The following is a 13,932-nucleotide window of genomic DNA, read 5'->3' as shown; positions in this document are numbered from 1 at the left end:
ACGTGCTATTCACAAGGGGCTCGGTTGAACCTCGCCAGATCCTCTCTCGCTGTCAGTCGGTTCCTATCTGGCTGACCTGGTTAGCAGCCCCGTAATTAGCGGGGGAGCTCATACCAGGCAGCATGGTAGCACAGTGGTTAGCACAGTTGCTTCACAGCTCCAGGGTCCCGGGCTCGATTCCCGGCTTGGGTCACTGTCTGTGCGGAGTCTGCACGTTCTCCCCGTGTCTGCGTGGGTTTCCTCCGGGTGCTCCGGTTTCCTCCCACAGTCCAAAGATGTGCGGGTTAGGTGGATTGGCCATGATAAATTGCCCCTTAGTGACCAAAAAGATTAGGTGGTGTTACTGGGTTATGGGGGATAGGGTGGAGGTGTGGGTTTAAGTAGAGTGCTCTTTACAAGGGCTGGTGCAGACTCGATGGGCCAAATGGCCTCCTTCTGCACTGCAAATTCGATGATACTCCTCGAGCCCGATGGGGGAAACAGTCAGACCCATCCCGTGTGTCCCGTGCAGGTTATTACAGTAAGTACCATTGTAAAGACCTGATAATTGTTGATGAGGGTCAATCAACCGCAGAAAGAGAATACTGCAGCAGAAATGGCCATTCAGCCCTCCGGGCCTGTGCCATTAAGTGTGTTGTCTCAGTCCTGCACGGAGTGAATTGTTGTTGGAGATTTTAAAAACGTCGACTAAAAAATTTTTTTTTTGCACATCTTCCTTCATTTTAATTTCTGTTATCTTTATCTCTCTCCCTCAGTCCAATCTTTTTTCATTTCTCGCTCCGTGTCTGATTTGACACTGAATTCACCTACCTTTCCTCGTCCTTCCTTGCTTTATTTCCCAGTCTTTTAATGTCATTGTTTAGAGATAGGAGATGGACTGCTTCGATAGGCTGCCGATCTCAGTGATCACCAAGGCCCCAGGAGCCTAGCTATTCTCCCTGTGCAGTTAGCAGCTTTCACTTCCAGCCACATTGCAAACAAATAAACGTTAAGGCCTGAACGTGCAGGAAGAGGTCTAGCGAATGGGAAATGTCACGAGTTGGGGTTTAGGGCCATGAGGGGTTTCTTTTGCACACTGTCACTTACAAGTCCTCCATTTCTGCAGCTTGAATCATTTCCACCCCCCCACCACTCATGCCCGCTTATCAATGCCGGCACTTACCAAGGTCCATGTCCGCTGCCTTCGGACGCTGCGAGTAGGGGACACCTTTGTAACACGCGTCCAGTAACTTATCCTTCACTTGCATGACAGTGTCGCAGTTCAACACTTTGACAGGGATCTCGGGAGCATTCTCGTTCTCCGGGTTCACGCAGTTCAGGGTCTGTCGGCGAAAGAAGATGTGATCAGCATGCCCTCTGTGCCTCCGCGGAGGGGGCACAAAAAAAACACTGGCACCCCCCTACGGAATCGGGGCCCCGAGCACGGCCTCTCCCCTGCAACTGATGGGTTCCACGCAAAACCGCTTCGCTGACATTGGGGTCCCAAGGTCAATACTTACCCCTCAACTGACATCGCGACAACCAGATTGACCAGGTAATGAGCCGTTTGTGGGATCTTTGGCTGATGTCTTCCTACACGACAACAGTGACTACACTTCAAATAAAAAGAGAGCCCCCTCCGACACTCGTGGGGGAAAACATGAAAATGAAAATCGCTTTATTGTCACGAGTAGGCTTCAGTGAAGTTACTGTGAAAAGCCCCTAGTCGCCACATTCCGGCGCCTGTCCGGGGAGGCTGGTACGGGAGACATGCTGCGACTGTCGGAGGTGCCGTCCTTCCAATGAGGAATTAACCTGCGGGATCGGATGGTGGAGCATGAAAGATCCCGTGGACACTATTCACCGGTGAGTCGGACATGGGGATCCAATCCCGGTGTGCCCTCGGCCAACATTCATCCCTCAAACAACAGCACTAAAACAGGCTATCTGTCATTTTTCTCACTGCTGCTTACTGTGCGTAAATTCGCTGCCGTTTTTCCGACATTATAACAGAGGTGGCTCTTGTGTGGCTTTGCCTGGAAAGCACTTTGGGCTGTCCTGAGGCAGGATCACTTGGCCGAACCTCTCGTGTAGCTCCTTCTCAGATTCTGTTTGGTGATGGCTCTGTGAAGCACCCGTGTCACGACATCAAAGGAGCTATCTAAATGCAATTTGCTGCTGATTCTCTGATCGCTGCGTTGATCACCCAGCAGGGGCTATTAGATGAGGAGGTTAGATACTTTATCTCAACCTGGGTGAGGTGCGGGGAGGGGGGGGAAGAAAACAGAACTGGGAAGCAAGTTGGCAAAACACCAAGAATTTGAGAGAGGGGAAATCAATTCTAAATATTCAAGACAAGGCACAAAACAAATCTTTCCACAAAGAAAAACGTAAATTAGAATTTACTGTTGATTTTACAGCATATAGGGCTGCACCATGGTTGGCGGCACAGTGGTTAGCACTGCTGCCTCACAGCACCAGGGACCCAGGTTCAATTCCGGCCTCGGGTGACTGTCTGTGCAGTCTGCACATTCTCCCCCGTGTCTGCGTGGGTTTCCTCTGGGTGCTGCAGTTTCCTCCCACAGTCCAAACAAATGCAGCTCAGGTGGACTGTCCATGATAAATTGTCCTTTAAGTGTCCAAAAATGTCCAGGTTAGGTGGGGTTACGGGGATAAGGGCCGGTGAGTGGCCTAGGGCGGGTGCTCTTTCGGAGGGTCGGTGTAGACCCGATGGGCCGAATGGCTTCTACCTGCCCTGTAGGTATTCCATTGTTCTATAAAGGCTTTGAATGTGGAATCCAAATTCAATGCTGTAAATATTGACCAAGGAACTGAGGTCGGCAGACGCCACCGCTCAACTATCACCGGGGTACAGGAAGGCAGGAGATCAGCACGAGTGATGAGTGCGGTAATTTAAATGCAAAGTTTGGAGTGTTCTAGAATTTCCAACTGACAATGAGGAACCTTGTGCTGATGGATAATGAAGCAGAGACCTCCCAAATCCATGCACGATGGAGATCAGGGCTAGGGCTTCCCAAGCCGAGATGTTGGGGTCACGCGTTCCGAGACGGTAATGGTTGTAATGGAGCTCAGACTGGCCATTTTTGTTTATTGCTCGGCAAAGTCTAATGGCCAGGTTGAGGCCCAATTGCTGCTGCTGTAAAAAAAATCCTGTGAAAAATAACATAGAGTGCAGAAGGAGGCCATTCGGCCCATTGAATCTGCACCGACCCACTTAAACCCTCGCTTCCACCCTATCTCTGTAACCCAATAACCCTTCCTAACCTTTTTTTGCACACTAAGGGCCAATTTAGCATGGCCAATCCACCTAACCTGCACGTCTTTGGACTGTTGGAGGAAACCGGCGGCTGTTTGGATACAGAGGGGGAATTCAGAATGTCCAATTCACCTAACAAGCACGTCTTTCTGGACTGTGGGAGGAAACCGGAGCACCCGGAGGAAACCCACGCAGACACGGGGAGAACGTGCAGACTCCGCACAGGCAGTGACCCAGCGGGGAATCGAACCCGGGACCCTGGCACTGTGAAGCCACAGTGCTATCCACCTGTGCGACGTGCTTTTTTTTATAAACCTCTCGGAAAAGAATTCCCACCACGAGGAGTTCTCCTCATCACCCCCTCAGGAGCTAAAAACGCCTCCTCACTTTCGGCTGAGGAGCTGAAACTACCGCCCCCACCCCCATCCACCTCCAGCCCCAGGGTCAGACTATTCCTGAGGTATCAAAATGGAGTCCAACCAGTTAAAGCTTTGCGGAGCGGTGGCCAATGTGCTTACCACTGTCTTGTAGTCAATCTGTTGGCGGATGAGCTTGTCCTCACTCAGAGAGTAGCGTGCCTCCCCTGTAATGGCATCAATGGGCCCTTTCTCCATCTGCTGCTTGATGGCACAGTACAGCATGAAGAGGGGCTCGCCGGCACATTCCTGCACAGCACAGAGCGAGAAAGGAAAATAGTGAGTGCGCCCAGTCTCCCGGTGTCTTAACTGCCTCATGTACAGAACGGCAACACCACACTGTTGCCAAACAAGGATTAATATCGTCAGTCCGTCCAGATGTGCTGGAGTCCAGTGTAAAACAACATGGAGCCATAGGTCAAAAATAAGCAAAATATCGCGGGTGCTGGAACCTGAAACATGAACAGAGAACGCTGGAAAAACTCAGCAGGTCTGGCGGCATTTGTACAGAGAGAAAGCAGAGTCCTTTGGCTCTTCATCAGAACTGAAAGGAGGGAGAATGGGTTAGAACTGTAGAAACTGCAACAAAAAATACCAACTTTAAGAACAAAAGACAGAGGTTCTGGTGTTTGCATTGAAACAATACATGCATGGGTTATTTAGCAAAAGGGAGTTAAAATACATAGATACATCGAACATTTAGTGCAGAAGGAGGCCATTCGGCCCATCGAGTCTGCTCCGACCCACTTAAATGGAGGAGAAAGGTCACAATCTAAAGCTGCCGAACTCAAGGAGCACAGTAAGAAGTCTTACAACACCAGGTTAAAGTCCAACAGGTTTGTTTCAAACACGAGCTTTCGGAGCACGGCTCCTTCTTCAGGTGATTCACCTGAAGAAGGAGCCGTGCTCCGAAAGCTCGTGTTTGAAACAAACCTGTTGGACTTTAACCTGGTGTTGTAAGACTTCTTACTGTGCTCACCCCAGTCCAACGCCGGCATCTCCACATCATGGAACTCAAGGAGGACTGCAACGTGCCCGACCGAAAGATGAGAGGTCGCTCCTCCAGCTTGAGTCAGGCTTCGTTGGAGCATTGCAGCAGGCCAAGGACAGACATGTGGGCTTGAGATTAAATCATAGATTGCACATTTAGAGATGGTGGCACTGTCGCTCGTAAACCAAAGGCTAATGCTCGGGAATGCGGAATCAAATCCCACCACGGCAGCTGGCGGGAGATTTAAATTCAGTTCATAAATCTGGAATATAATCATCTCAGTACCGGTGATCATGACAACTATCATTGATTGCTGCAAAAACCCGCCCTGTTCGCTAATGAAGGGCATCTGCTGCCCTTACCCTTAACTGCCTTCTGAAATGGTCTATCATGTAGCACAGTGGTTAGCACTGCTGCCTCACAGCACCAGGGACGTGCGTTCAATTCCCACCCCGGGTGACTGTGTGGTGTTTGCATGTTCTCCCCGTGTGTGCATGGGTTTCCTCCAGGTGCTCCGGTTTCCTCCCGCAGTCCAAAGATGGGCAGGTTAGGTGGACTGGCCATGATAAATTCCCCTGTGTGTCCAACGGTTAGATGGCCTTTTCAGGGTTATGGGGATAGGGTGGGGGAGTGGGCCTAGGTAGGGTGCTCTTTCAGAGGGTCGGTGTAGACTGGATGGGCCGAATGGCCTCCTTCTGCACTGTAGGAATCCTATGGTTTTCTGAAGCCACTCAGTTTAAGCGTAACCCGGGATGGGCAACAAAGGGGATCGTGGCTGAGAGTAAAGGAATTTACCCAATCCTATTGGGACTGCAGTCAGAATCGAGGGACAGCCTTTTCTACAAGCAACCTGCTCAGATACTTCAATAGATGCACCCTCTCCTCCTACACACCCTCACTTTCACAAACAGAAAGATCAACAGAAACAGGGAATGGAGTCACAGGAAGGTGAGAAAGAGAGAGAGAGAGAGAGAGTGGAAAAGAAAGAGGAAGAGAGAGAAGGAAATGGAGAAAGGAAATAAAAAATGTGTTTCGCAGATCGAAAAACTTGGGGAACAAGAAAGATGGAGGGTAAGAGGAGAGATACATAAACAAAGCTGGGAAGTGAAGAAGATACAGAGGCCGTGAAGCCACAAAGGCAGCACAATAGGTCAAGCAGGATTTAACATAGAACATACAGTGTAGAAGGAGGCCATTCGGCCCATCGAGCCTGCACCAACCCACTTATGCCCTCATTTCCACCCTATCCCCGTAACCCAATAACCCCTCCTAATCTTTTTGGTCACTAAGAGCAATTTATCATGGCCAATCCACCTAACCTGCATATCTTTGGGCTGTGGGAGGAAACCGGAGCACCCGGAGGAAACCCACGCAGACAACGTGCAGACTCCGCGCAGACAGTGGTCCAGCGGGGAATCAAACCTGGGACCCTGGCGCTGTGAAGCCACGGTGCTAACCGCTTGTGCTACCGTGCTGCCCAGGATGAAAGGCGTTACCTAGTAAGCGGTTCAGTGAGCAAGAATGTATTCTCCACAATTATTCCCACAGAGCCGAGCAAACAGCAAACACCTTTCAGAGACTATCTGGCATGTTCACTGAATGAAACACTGAATAAAACTTTGATGTGCATCAAAGAGAAACAAAGGAAAGCGGAGGAGGGGACAGATCACTTGATTCAGAGTGGCCTGGATAGAGAGCCATCCTTCACATTGTAAATTCAGATTCACAGTCTGACTATTGCTCCTGTTTATCCTACACGCTTCACATTACCTCTCCCGTGCTTCCCCCAAATTGAAATAACTCACAATCCTTCTCTCACCATATGCTGTTCGCATCTCCTTATCATCGCTGATAATTAAACAGACAGCTGCTAACGAGCTTCAACACACATACATCACAGCCAGGACCTCCAACACCACGCATGTCTCTAAAATGATCTTTAATTTGCGTATTTGACTTCATTAAAGTCAGGAAGGGGGGGGTTTAATACAGAGATGAGGAGGAATTTCTTCTCTCGGAGGGGAGTGAATCTGTGGATTTCTTTAACGCAGAGGGCTGTAGAGGCCGGGCCGTTCAGTATGTTCAAAGCTGAGGTAGACAGATTTGTAATCGGTAAAGGAATCAAGGATTTTGGCGATAAGGCGGGAAAGTGGATTTGAGGATCATGTCAGATCAGCCATCATTTTGTTGAATGGTGGAGAAAACTCGATGGGTCGAATGGCCCTGCTTCTGCTCCTACGTCTTATGGCGTATGGGACAGCGAAAGAGGCGTGGAGGGGGTACTTGATGTCGAAGCTTTTTTCAACCAATTATCCGACTGGGAAAGGGTCAGTGACCACCTCCCCTGCCCGAGTTGTGCAGGGCTCCATCAATTACCTCATGGCTTGCAAGGCTGTGGTGACAGTAACACAACTTTTGGCTCTGTAATATGGACAGGATTGGGTGAGATCGAAGTGCAAGGAGAAAAGGGAATCAGACACTGTTGGTGAATTGAGGGAGGCACAATCCGTGCGGAATCTAAGCAGGGACAAAGCTGAAGGGATTCAGTTTGTGGAGCGAGATCCCGCCAACAGCAAGAGGGAGGGATGACCAATTGTTTCATAGAAGCATAGAAAGTAGGTGCAGGAGTAGGCCATTCAGCCCTTCAAGCCTGCACCAGCATTCAATGGCTGATCATGCAAATTCAGTATCCCGCTTCCTCTCCAGACCCCTTGATCCCTTTAGACGCAAGGGTCACGTCTAGCTCCCTCTTCAATATATCCAACGACCTGGCCCCAACAGCTTTCTGTGGTACAGAATTTCACAAGTTAGAACATAGAACATAGAACAGTACAGCACAGAAGAGGCCCTTCGGCCCTCAATGTTGTGCCGAGCCATGATCACCCTACTCAAACCCACGTATCCACCCTATACCCGTAGCCCAATAACATCCCCCTTAACCTTACTTTTATTAGGACACTACGGGCAATTTAGCATGGCCAATCCACCTAACCCGCACATCTTTGGAATGTGGGAGGAAACCGGAGCACCCGGAGGAAACCCACGCACACACGGGGAGGACGTGCAGACTCCACACAGAGTGACCCAGCTGGGAATCGAACCTGGGACCCTGGAGCTGTGAAGCATTTATGCTAACCACCATGCTACCCTGCTGCCCATTCTGAGAGAATGTTCTCTGAGAGAAGAAGGTCTTCCTCATCTCAGTCCTGAATGGCTTACCCCTTATTCTTAGGCTGTGACCCCTAGTTCTGGACGTCCCAAACATCGGGAACATTCTTCCCGCATCCAGCCTGTCCAATCCCATCAGGAATTTATATATTTCTATGAGATCCCCTCCCATTCTTCTAACCTCCAGTGAGTACAAGCCCAGTTGTTCCAGTCTGTCTTCATATGTCAGTCCTGCCATCCCGGGAATTAGCCTGGTGAACCTTCGCTGGACATCCTCAATAGCAAGAATGTCCTTCCTCAAACTAGGAGACCAAAACTGCACACGGCCGAAAAATGGCAAATGGAATTTAACACTGATAAGTGCGAGGTGATTCATTTTGGTAGAAAAGATTTGAATGCGGATTACAGGGTCAACGGCAGGGTTCTGAGGAATGTGGAGGAACAGAGAGATCTTTGGGGTTCACGTCCACAGATCTCTGAAGGTTGCCACTCAAGTGGATAGAGCTGTGAAGAAGGCTTATAGTGTGTTAGCGTTTATTAACAGGGGGCTCGAGTATAAGAGCCGCGGGGTTATGCTGCAACTATACATGACCCTGGTGAGACCACATTTGGAGTATTGTGTGCAGTTCTGGTCACCTCACTATAGGAAGGATGTGGAAGCATTGGAAAGGGTGCAAAGGAGATTTACCAGGATGCTGCCTGGTTTGCAGGATAGGTCTTATGAGGAAAGGTTGAGGGAGCTAGGGCTTTTCTCTTTGGAGCGGAGGAGGATGAGAGGCGACTTAATAGAGGTTTACAAGATGATGAGGGGGATAGATAGAGTGGACGATCTGAGACTATTTCCTCGGGTGGATGTAGCTGTTACAAGGGGGCATAACTATAAGGTTCAGGGTGGGAGATATAGGAGGGATGTCCGAGGTAGGTTCTTTACTCAGAGAGTGGTTAGGTTGTGGAATGGACTGCCTGCTGTGATAGTGGAGTCGGACACTTCAGGAACTTTCAAGCGGTTATTGGATAGGCACATGGAGCACACCAGAATGACAGGGAGTGGGATAGCTTGATCTTGCTTTCGGACAATGCTCGGCACAACATTGAGGGCCGAAGGGCCTGTTCTACGCTGTACTGTTCTATGTTCTATGTTCTAATACTCAAGGTGTGCCCTCACCAGGGTCCTGTATAACTGCAGCAAGACATCCCTATTCCTATACTGAAATCCTCTCGCTATGAAGGTCAGCATGCCATTAGCTTTCCTCACCACCTGCTGTACCTGCATGCCAACTTTCAGTGACTGTTTCACCTGTTAAACCAGAGGCTGGTTTAGCACACTGGGCTAAATCACTGGCTTTTAAAGCAGACCAAGGCAGGCCAGCAGCACGACTCAATTCCCGTACCAGCCTCCCCAAACAGGCGCCGGAATGTGGCGACTAGGGGCTTTTCACAGTAACTTCATTGAAGCCTACTTGTGACAATAAGCGATTTTCACTTTTAACCTTCAAACCCAGGTCTCGTTGCACTTTCCTTTTTCCCAAACTGCTACCATTCAGATAATAATCTGCCTTCATGTTTTTGCCACCAAAGTGGATAACCTCACATTTGCCCACATTATATTGCATTGGCCAAGTATTTGCCCACTCAGCCAACCTGTCCAAGTCGCCCTGCAGCCTCTTTGCATCCTCCTCACAGCGCACACTGCCACCCAGCTTAATGTCATCTGCAACTTTGGAGATATTGCATGCAATTCCTTCGTCCAAATCATTCATGTATATTGTGAACAGCCGGTGTCCCAGCACTGAACCCTGCCGAACCCCACTATTGTAAATTGGTGTAAGTTGAGTCACGGATGTTTGGTAGGGCCGTTGGAACACCGCCTTATGCTTCAAGTGGAGGTGGCAACTTGCCAACCAGTCAGCATCCTTTTTTCTCCTGTCGTATAAATTGCCGTGATTCTTTGAAATTTGGCACTCTTGTGTTTGTCCAGATGAGTGCACGATGAAAAACTTCAGCAACAAGTGTCTCTTTTCAGAAAATACAGATTAATCTCGAGGATACAGCTGCGTGTAAAAAAACCCGGAAGGAAAACCACAGTGACTTTAAAAATCAAATGATGTTTTTGGGGTTCATTAGTGTTTGAAGTGTTGGAGATTTGTTTGTGGGTGGATGCAGGTGTTTGATGGACCTTAAAGAATCAGCCAATCAGTTGAAGAGGAGCCCGCGCCAATTTTCCAATCAGCAATGGGAGGTGGGGCACCAGGAGGCGGGACGTGTGGGGCAGCCAATGAAAACCTCAGGAATACGTCCAATCAGATTTGGTAACTCTACAATCGGACAAGGGGCAAACAGAAAGACCTGTCGGTTAAAACAAAATATATAAGATAGGAAGGGGAGGTTTGTATGGAACACTACAGAGCGGCACAGACTCTGAGAAACATTCCGGGCAAATGTACACATTAACTTGCCCAAAAAACCCTCAGGCAATTCATCTGACAGTTCAAAGGAAGGAATCCATTCAACACAGTTTCCATGGTGACTGAGGCAAGCAATGTTAATGAGAGACCAGCAAGAGGGTTCTTAACGAAAAAAAATTAATCCATTCCTCTCGCTGCAGACCACGTTTCACAGGGAACAACGTGAAAGGTTCCAAGAGAATCTGGAGCCGCCGCATCGTTCTGTTTCGCTAACAGCCTGCCAGCCTGTACTCGGGAGGCCTGTACATCTCAAAAAATAAAAACAGCAGCAAACATTTTCATCTACAATGGTTGGATACAGCAGACACCGAGGGAGAAACTCAAAGGAGCAAAACCGCCCTCAAGCAATAGCTTTGCCAGTACGAGCAGCTCAAATTCTGCTCACTAATTTCCAAGATTTGCTTGGATGAAGGTGCAACTTTGCCTCGTTTAATCTTATCCTTCAAGAATTCCAACCGTGCCGACTCAGTTGCAACACCCAGCTGATTCTTTATTGAATATTGTGTCCTGCCTCTTGTGGGGTACAGTTCCGTCGGCACTGACTCTACCTGGGGTACAGTTCCGTCGGCACTGACTCTACCTGGGGTACAGCTCCGTGGGTACTGACTCTACCTGGGGTACAGTTCCGTGGGCACTGACTCTACCTGGGGTACAGCTCCGTCGGCACTGACTCTACCTGGGGTACAGCTCTGTGGGCACTGACTCTACCTGGGGTACAGCTCCGTGGGTACTGATGCTACCTGGGGTACAGCCCCATGGGCACTGACTCTACCTGGGGTACAGCTCCGTGGGCACTGACTCTACCTGGGGTACAGCTCCGTGGGCACTGACTCTACCTGGGGTACAGCCCCATGGGCACTGACTCTACCTGGGGTACAGCTCCGTGGGCACTGACTCTACCTGGGGTACAGCTCCGTGGGCACTGACTCTACCTGGGGTACAGCCCCATGGGCACTGACTCTACCTGGGGTACAGCTCCGTGGGCACTGACACTACCTGGGGTACAGCTCCGTGGGCACTGACTCTACCTGGGGTACAGCTCCGTGGGCACTGACTCTACCTGGGGTACAGCCCCATGGGCACTGACTCTACCTGGGGTACAGCTCCATGGGCACTGACTCTACCTGGGGTACAGTTCCGTGGGCACTGACGCTACCTGGGGTACAGCTCCGTGGGCACTGACTCTACCTGGGGTACAGCTCCATGGGCACTGACTCTACCTGGGGTACAGTTCCGTGGGCACTGACTCTACCTGGGGTACAGTTCCGTGGGCACTAACTCTATCTGGGGTACAGCTCCGTGGGCACTGACTCTACCTGGGGTACAGTTCCGTGGGCACTAACTCTCCCTGGGGTACAGTTCCATGGGCACTAACTCTACCTGGGGTACAGTTCTATCGGCAGGGTATAGCCATGTGCGCCGGTTTAGCTCACTTGGCTAGACAGCTGGTTTGTGATACACAGCAAGGCCAGCAGCATGGGTTCAATTCCCGGACCAGCTGAGGTTATTCATGAAGGGGCCCTGCCTTCTCAACCTTGCCCCTTGTCCGAGGGGTGGTGACCCTCAGGTTAAATCACCACCAGTCAGCTCTCCCCCTCAAAGGGGAAGCAGCCTATGGTAATCTGGGACTGTGGTGGCTTCACCTTACCGTATAGTTATATGGGCACTGACTCTCCCTGGGGTACAGGTCCGTGGGAACTGACTCTAGCTGGGGTACAGTTATATAGGCACTGTCTCTCCCTGGGGTACAGGTCCGTGGGAACTGACTCTAGATGGGGTACATTTCCATGGGCACTAACTCTACTTAGGGTATAGTTCTGTGAGCACTGACTCTCACTGGAGTCCAGTTCCATCGGCTGAACTTGCATGTTAGCTTTTAGTGATTTATACACGAGGACCCCCAACTCCCCTCTGTGCTGCAACTTTCTGCAGTCTATCTCCATTTAAATAATATTCAGCTCCTTTATTCCGCCTACCAAAGTGCATAACTCAACACTTGCCTACATTATATTCCATCTGCCAAGTTTTGGCCCACTCACTTAACCTGTTTTCAAGAAGCAGTTAGATATAGCACTTGGGGCAGGGAGGATCAAAGAATATGGGGGGGGGAATGGTGGAGCAAGCTCGAAGGGCCGAATGGCCTCTTCCTGCTCCTATTTTCTATGTCTACGCCCCCCTGTAGCCTCTTTGTGTCATCCTCACAAATCCTTTCATTTAAAAGGTGATAAATATATCAAAGTGGGAGAGGTTTCGGGCAGCACGGTAGCACAAGTGGATAGCACTGTGGCTGCACAGCGCCAGGGTCCCAGGTTCGATTCCGGCCTTGGGTGACTGACTGTGTGGAACCTGCATGTTCTCCCCGTGTCTGCGTGGGTTTCCTCCGGGTGCTCCGGTTTCCTCCCAGAGTCCAAAGACGTGCTTGTTAGGTGGATTGGCCATGATAAATTGCCCCTTAGTGACCAAAAAGGTTATTGGGTTACGTGGATCGGGTGGAAGTGAGGGCTTAAGTGGGTCGGTGCAGACTCGATGGGCCAAATGGCCTCCTTTTGCACTGCATGTTCTATCTATGAAAGGTAAAAGCTTTCAGCAATCTCAAAATGCCCGGAAATTGGCTCTAATGTAAAACATGGGGACTCCAGGGCAGCCCCGAAGGGGTTGGTAAACTCCTTATTCTGTGTAAATTCCTTCAATCCAATGCCAGTGGCAAAACAAAAAAAGGCAACAAATATTTTGTGTGTGGGGGGGGGGGAAGAGGGACGATCAGAATTCGGGTCCTGACGTTCAAAGTAAAAGGTTTGGCTTAATGATCAAGAAGTGACTGTCAGGTCCAGATCTCGCCTTTGTAATCCCAAGGATAGAGCTGAGCTAACACGTTGGAAAATCAGGAATTCTATCTTTCAAAGGTCCCCACGGTGTGTTCTTCATCAATAATGCAGACCACAAGTGGATTTCTGCTTTTATGTCCGGGAAAATCCGATGTCAATGGGTTGAAGAGAAGAAATTGCATCTATGCTGACAGGCTCTTGCTGAAATGCAGTGTGTGCTGTCCAAATAACATATATTTTAGTCATGTTATGGGAGATAGTGACCACTGCTTTACAAATAAAATAATAAGATTGTGGAGAGGCACCGATATTTTAAAGCCGGATATACATCCAAATAAAGCATCAAATTTCACAGGGATAAATTGGATTAACAATGTTTCTTCCATTAAGCCTATTTCAAAACGGAAAAGAAAGATCTTTTCGTTTAAAGGCAGTGAATATTTCTGCTGCATTTTGTATGCAGGGCCAGTTATAGTCCAGCGGTATGGAGGATGTAATAGGGGAGCATTTACAAAAGGAATAATCTAATCAGGCAGTGTCAGCATGGATTTATGAAGGGGAATCATGGCGGGCAAATTTATTACAATTCTTTGAGGTGCTAACGAGCAAGGGAGATGAAGGGGAACCCGGTAGCACAGGGGTTAGCACTGTTGCTTCACGGCGCCAGGGTCCCGGGTTCGATTCCCGACTTGGGTCACTGTCTGTGTGGAGTCTGCACGTTCTCCCCGTGTCGGCGTGGGTTTCCTCCGGGTGCTTTACCTCCCACAATCCCCGAAAGACGTGCTGTAATTTTGACATTCTGAATTCTCCC

The 13,932-nt window shown here is 49.6% G+C and overlaps 1 protein-coding gene across 1 annotated transcript in view; it reads right to left on the bottom strand.

The window, feature by feature from the left end:
• Positions 1-13,932, bottom strand: part of LOC119973746 (plexin-A1-like) — a 580,418-nt gene that overhangs the window by 25,284 nt on the left and 541,202 nt on the right. The window contains exons 24-25 of the mRNA XM_038812164.1: positions 3,775-3,921; positions 1,163-1,322 (exon numbers count right to left, since the gene is read on the bottom strand). Coding sequence (XP_038668092.1) covers positions 1,163-1,322; positions 3,775-3,921 — 307 coding nt within the window. The remainder of the gene's footprint in view (positions 1-1,162; positions 1,323-3,774; positions 3,922-13,932) is intronic.

This window comes from Scyliorhinus canicula, chromosome 11, assembly GCF_902713615.1.
Source record: "Scyliorhinus canicula chromosome 11, sScyCan1.1, whole genome shotgun sequence".
In the NCBI taxonomy this organism is placed as follows: domain Eukaryota; kingdom Metazoa; phylum Chordata; class Chondrichthyes; order Carcharhiniformes; family Scyliorhinidae; genus Scyliorhinus; species Scyliorhinus canicula.
Note: the sequence above shows the minus strand (reverse complement) of the source record. Positions and strands in the feature narration are given on the sequence as shown.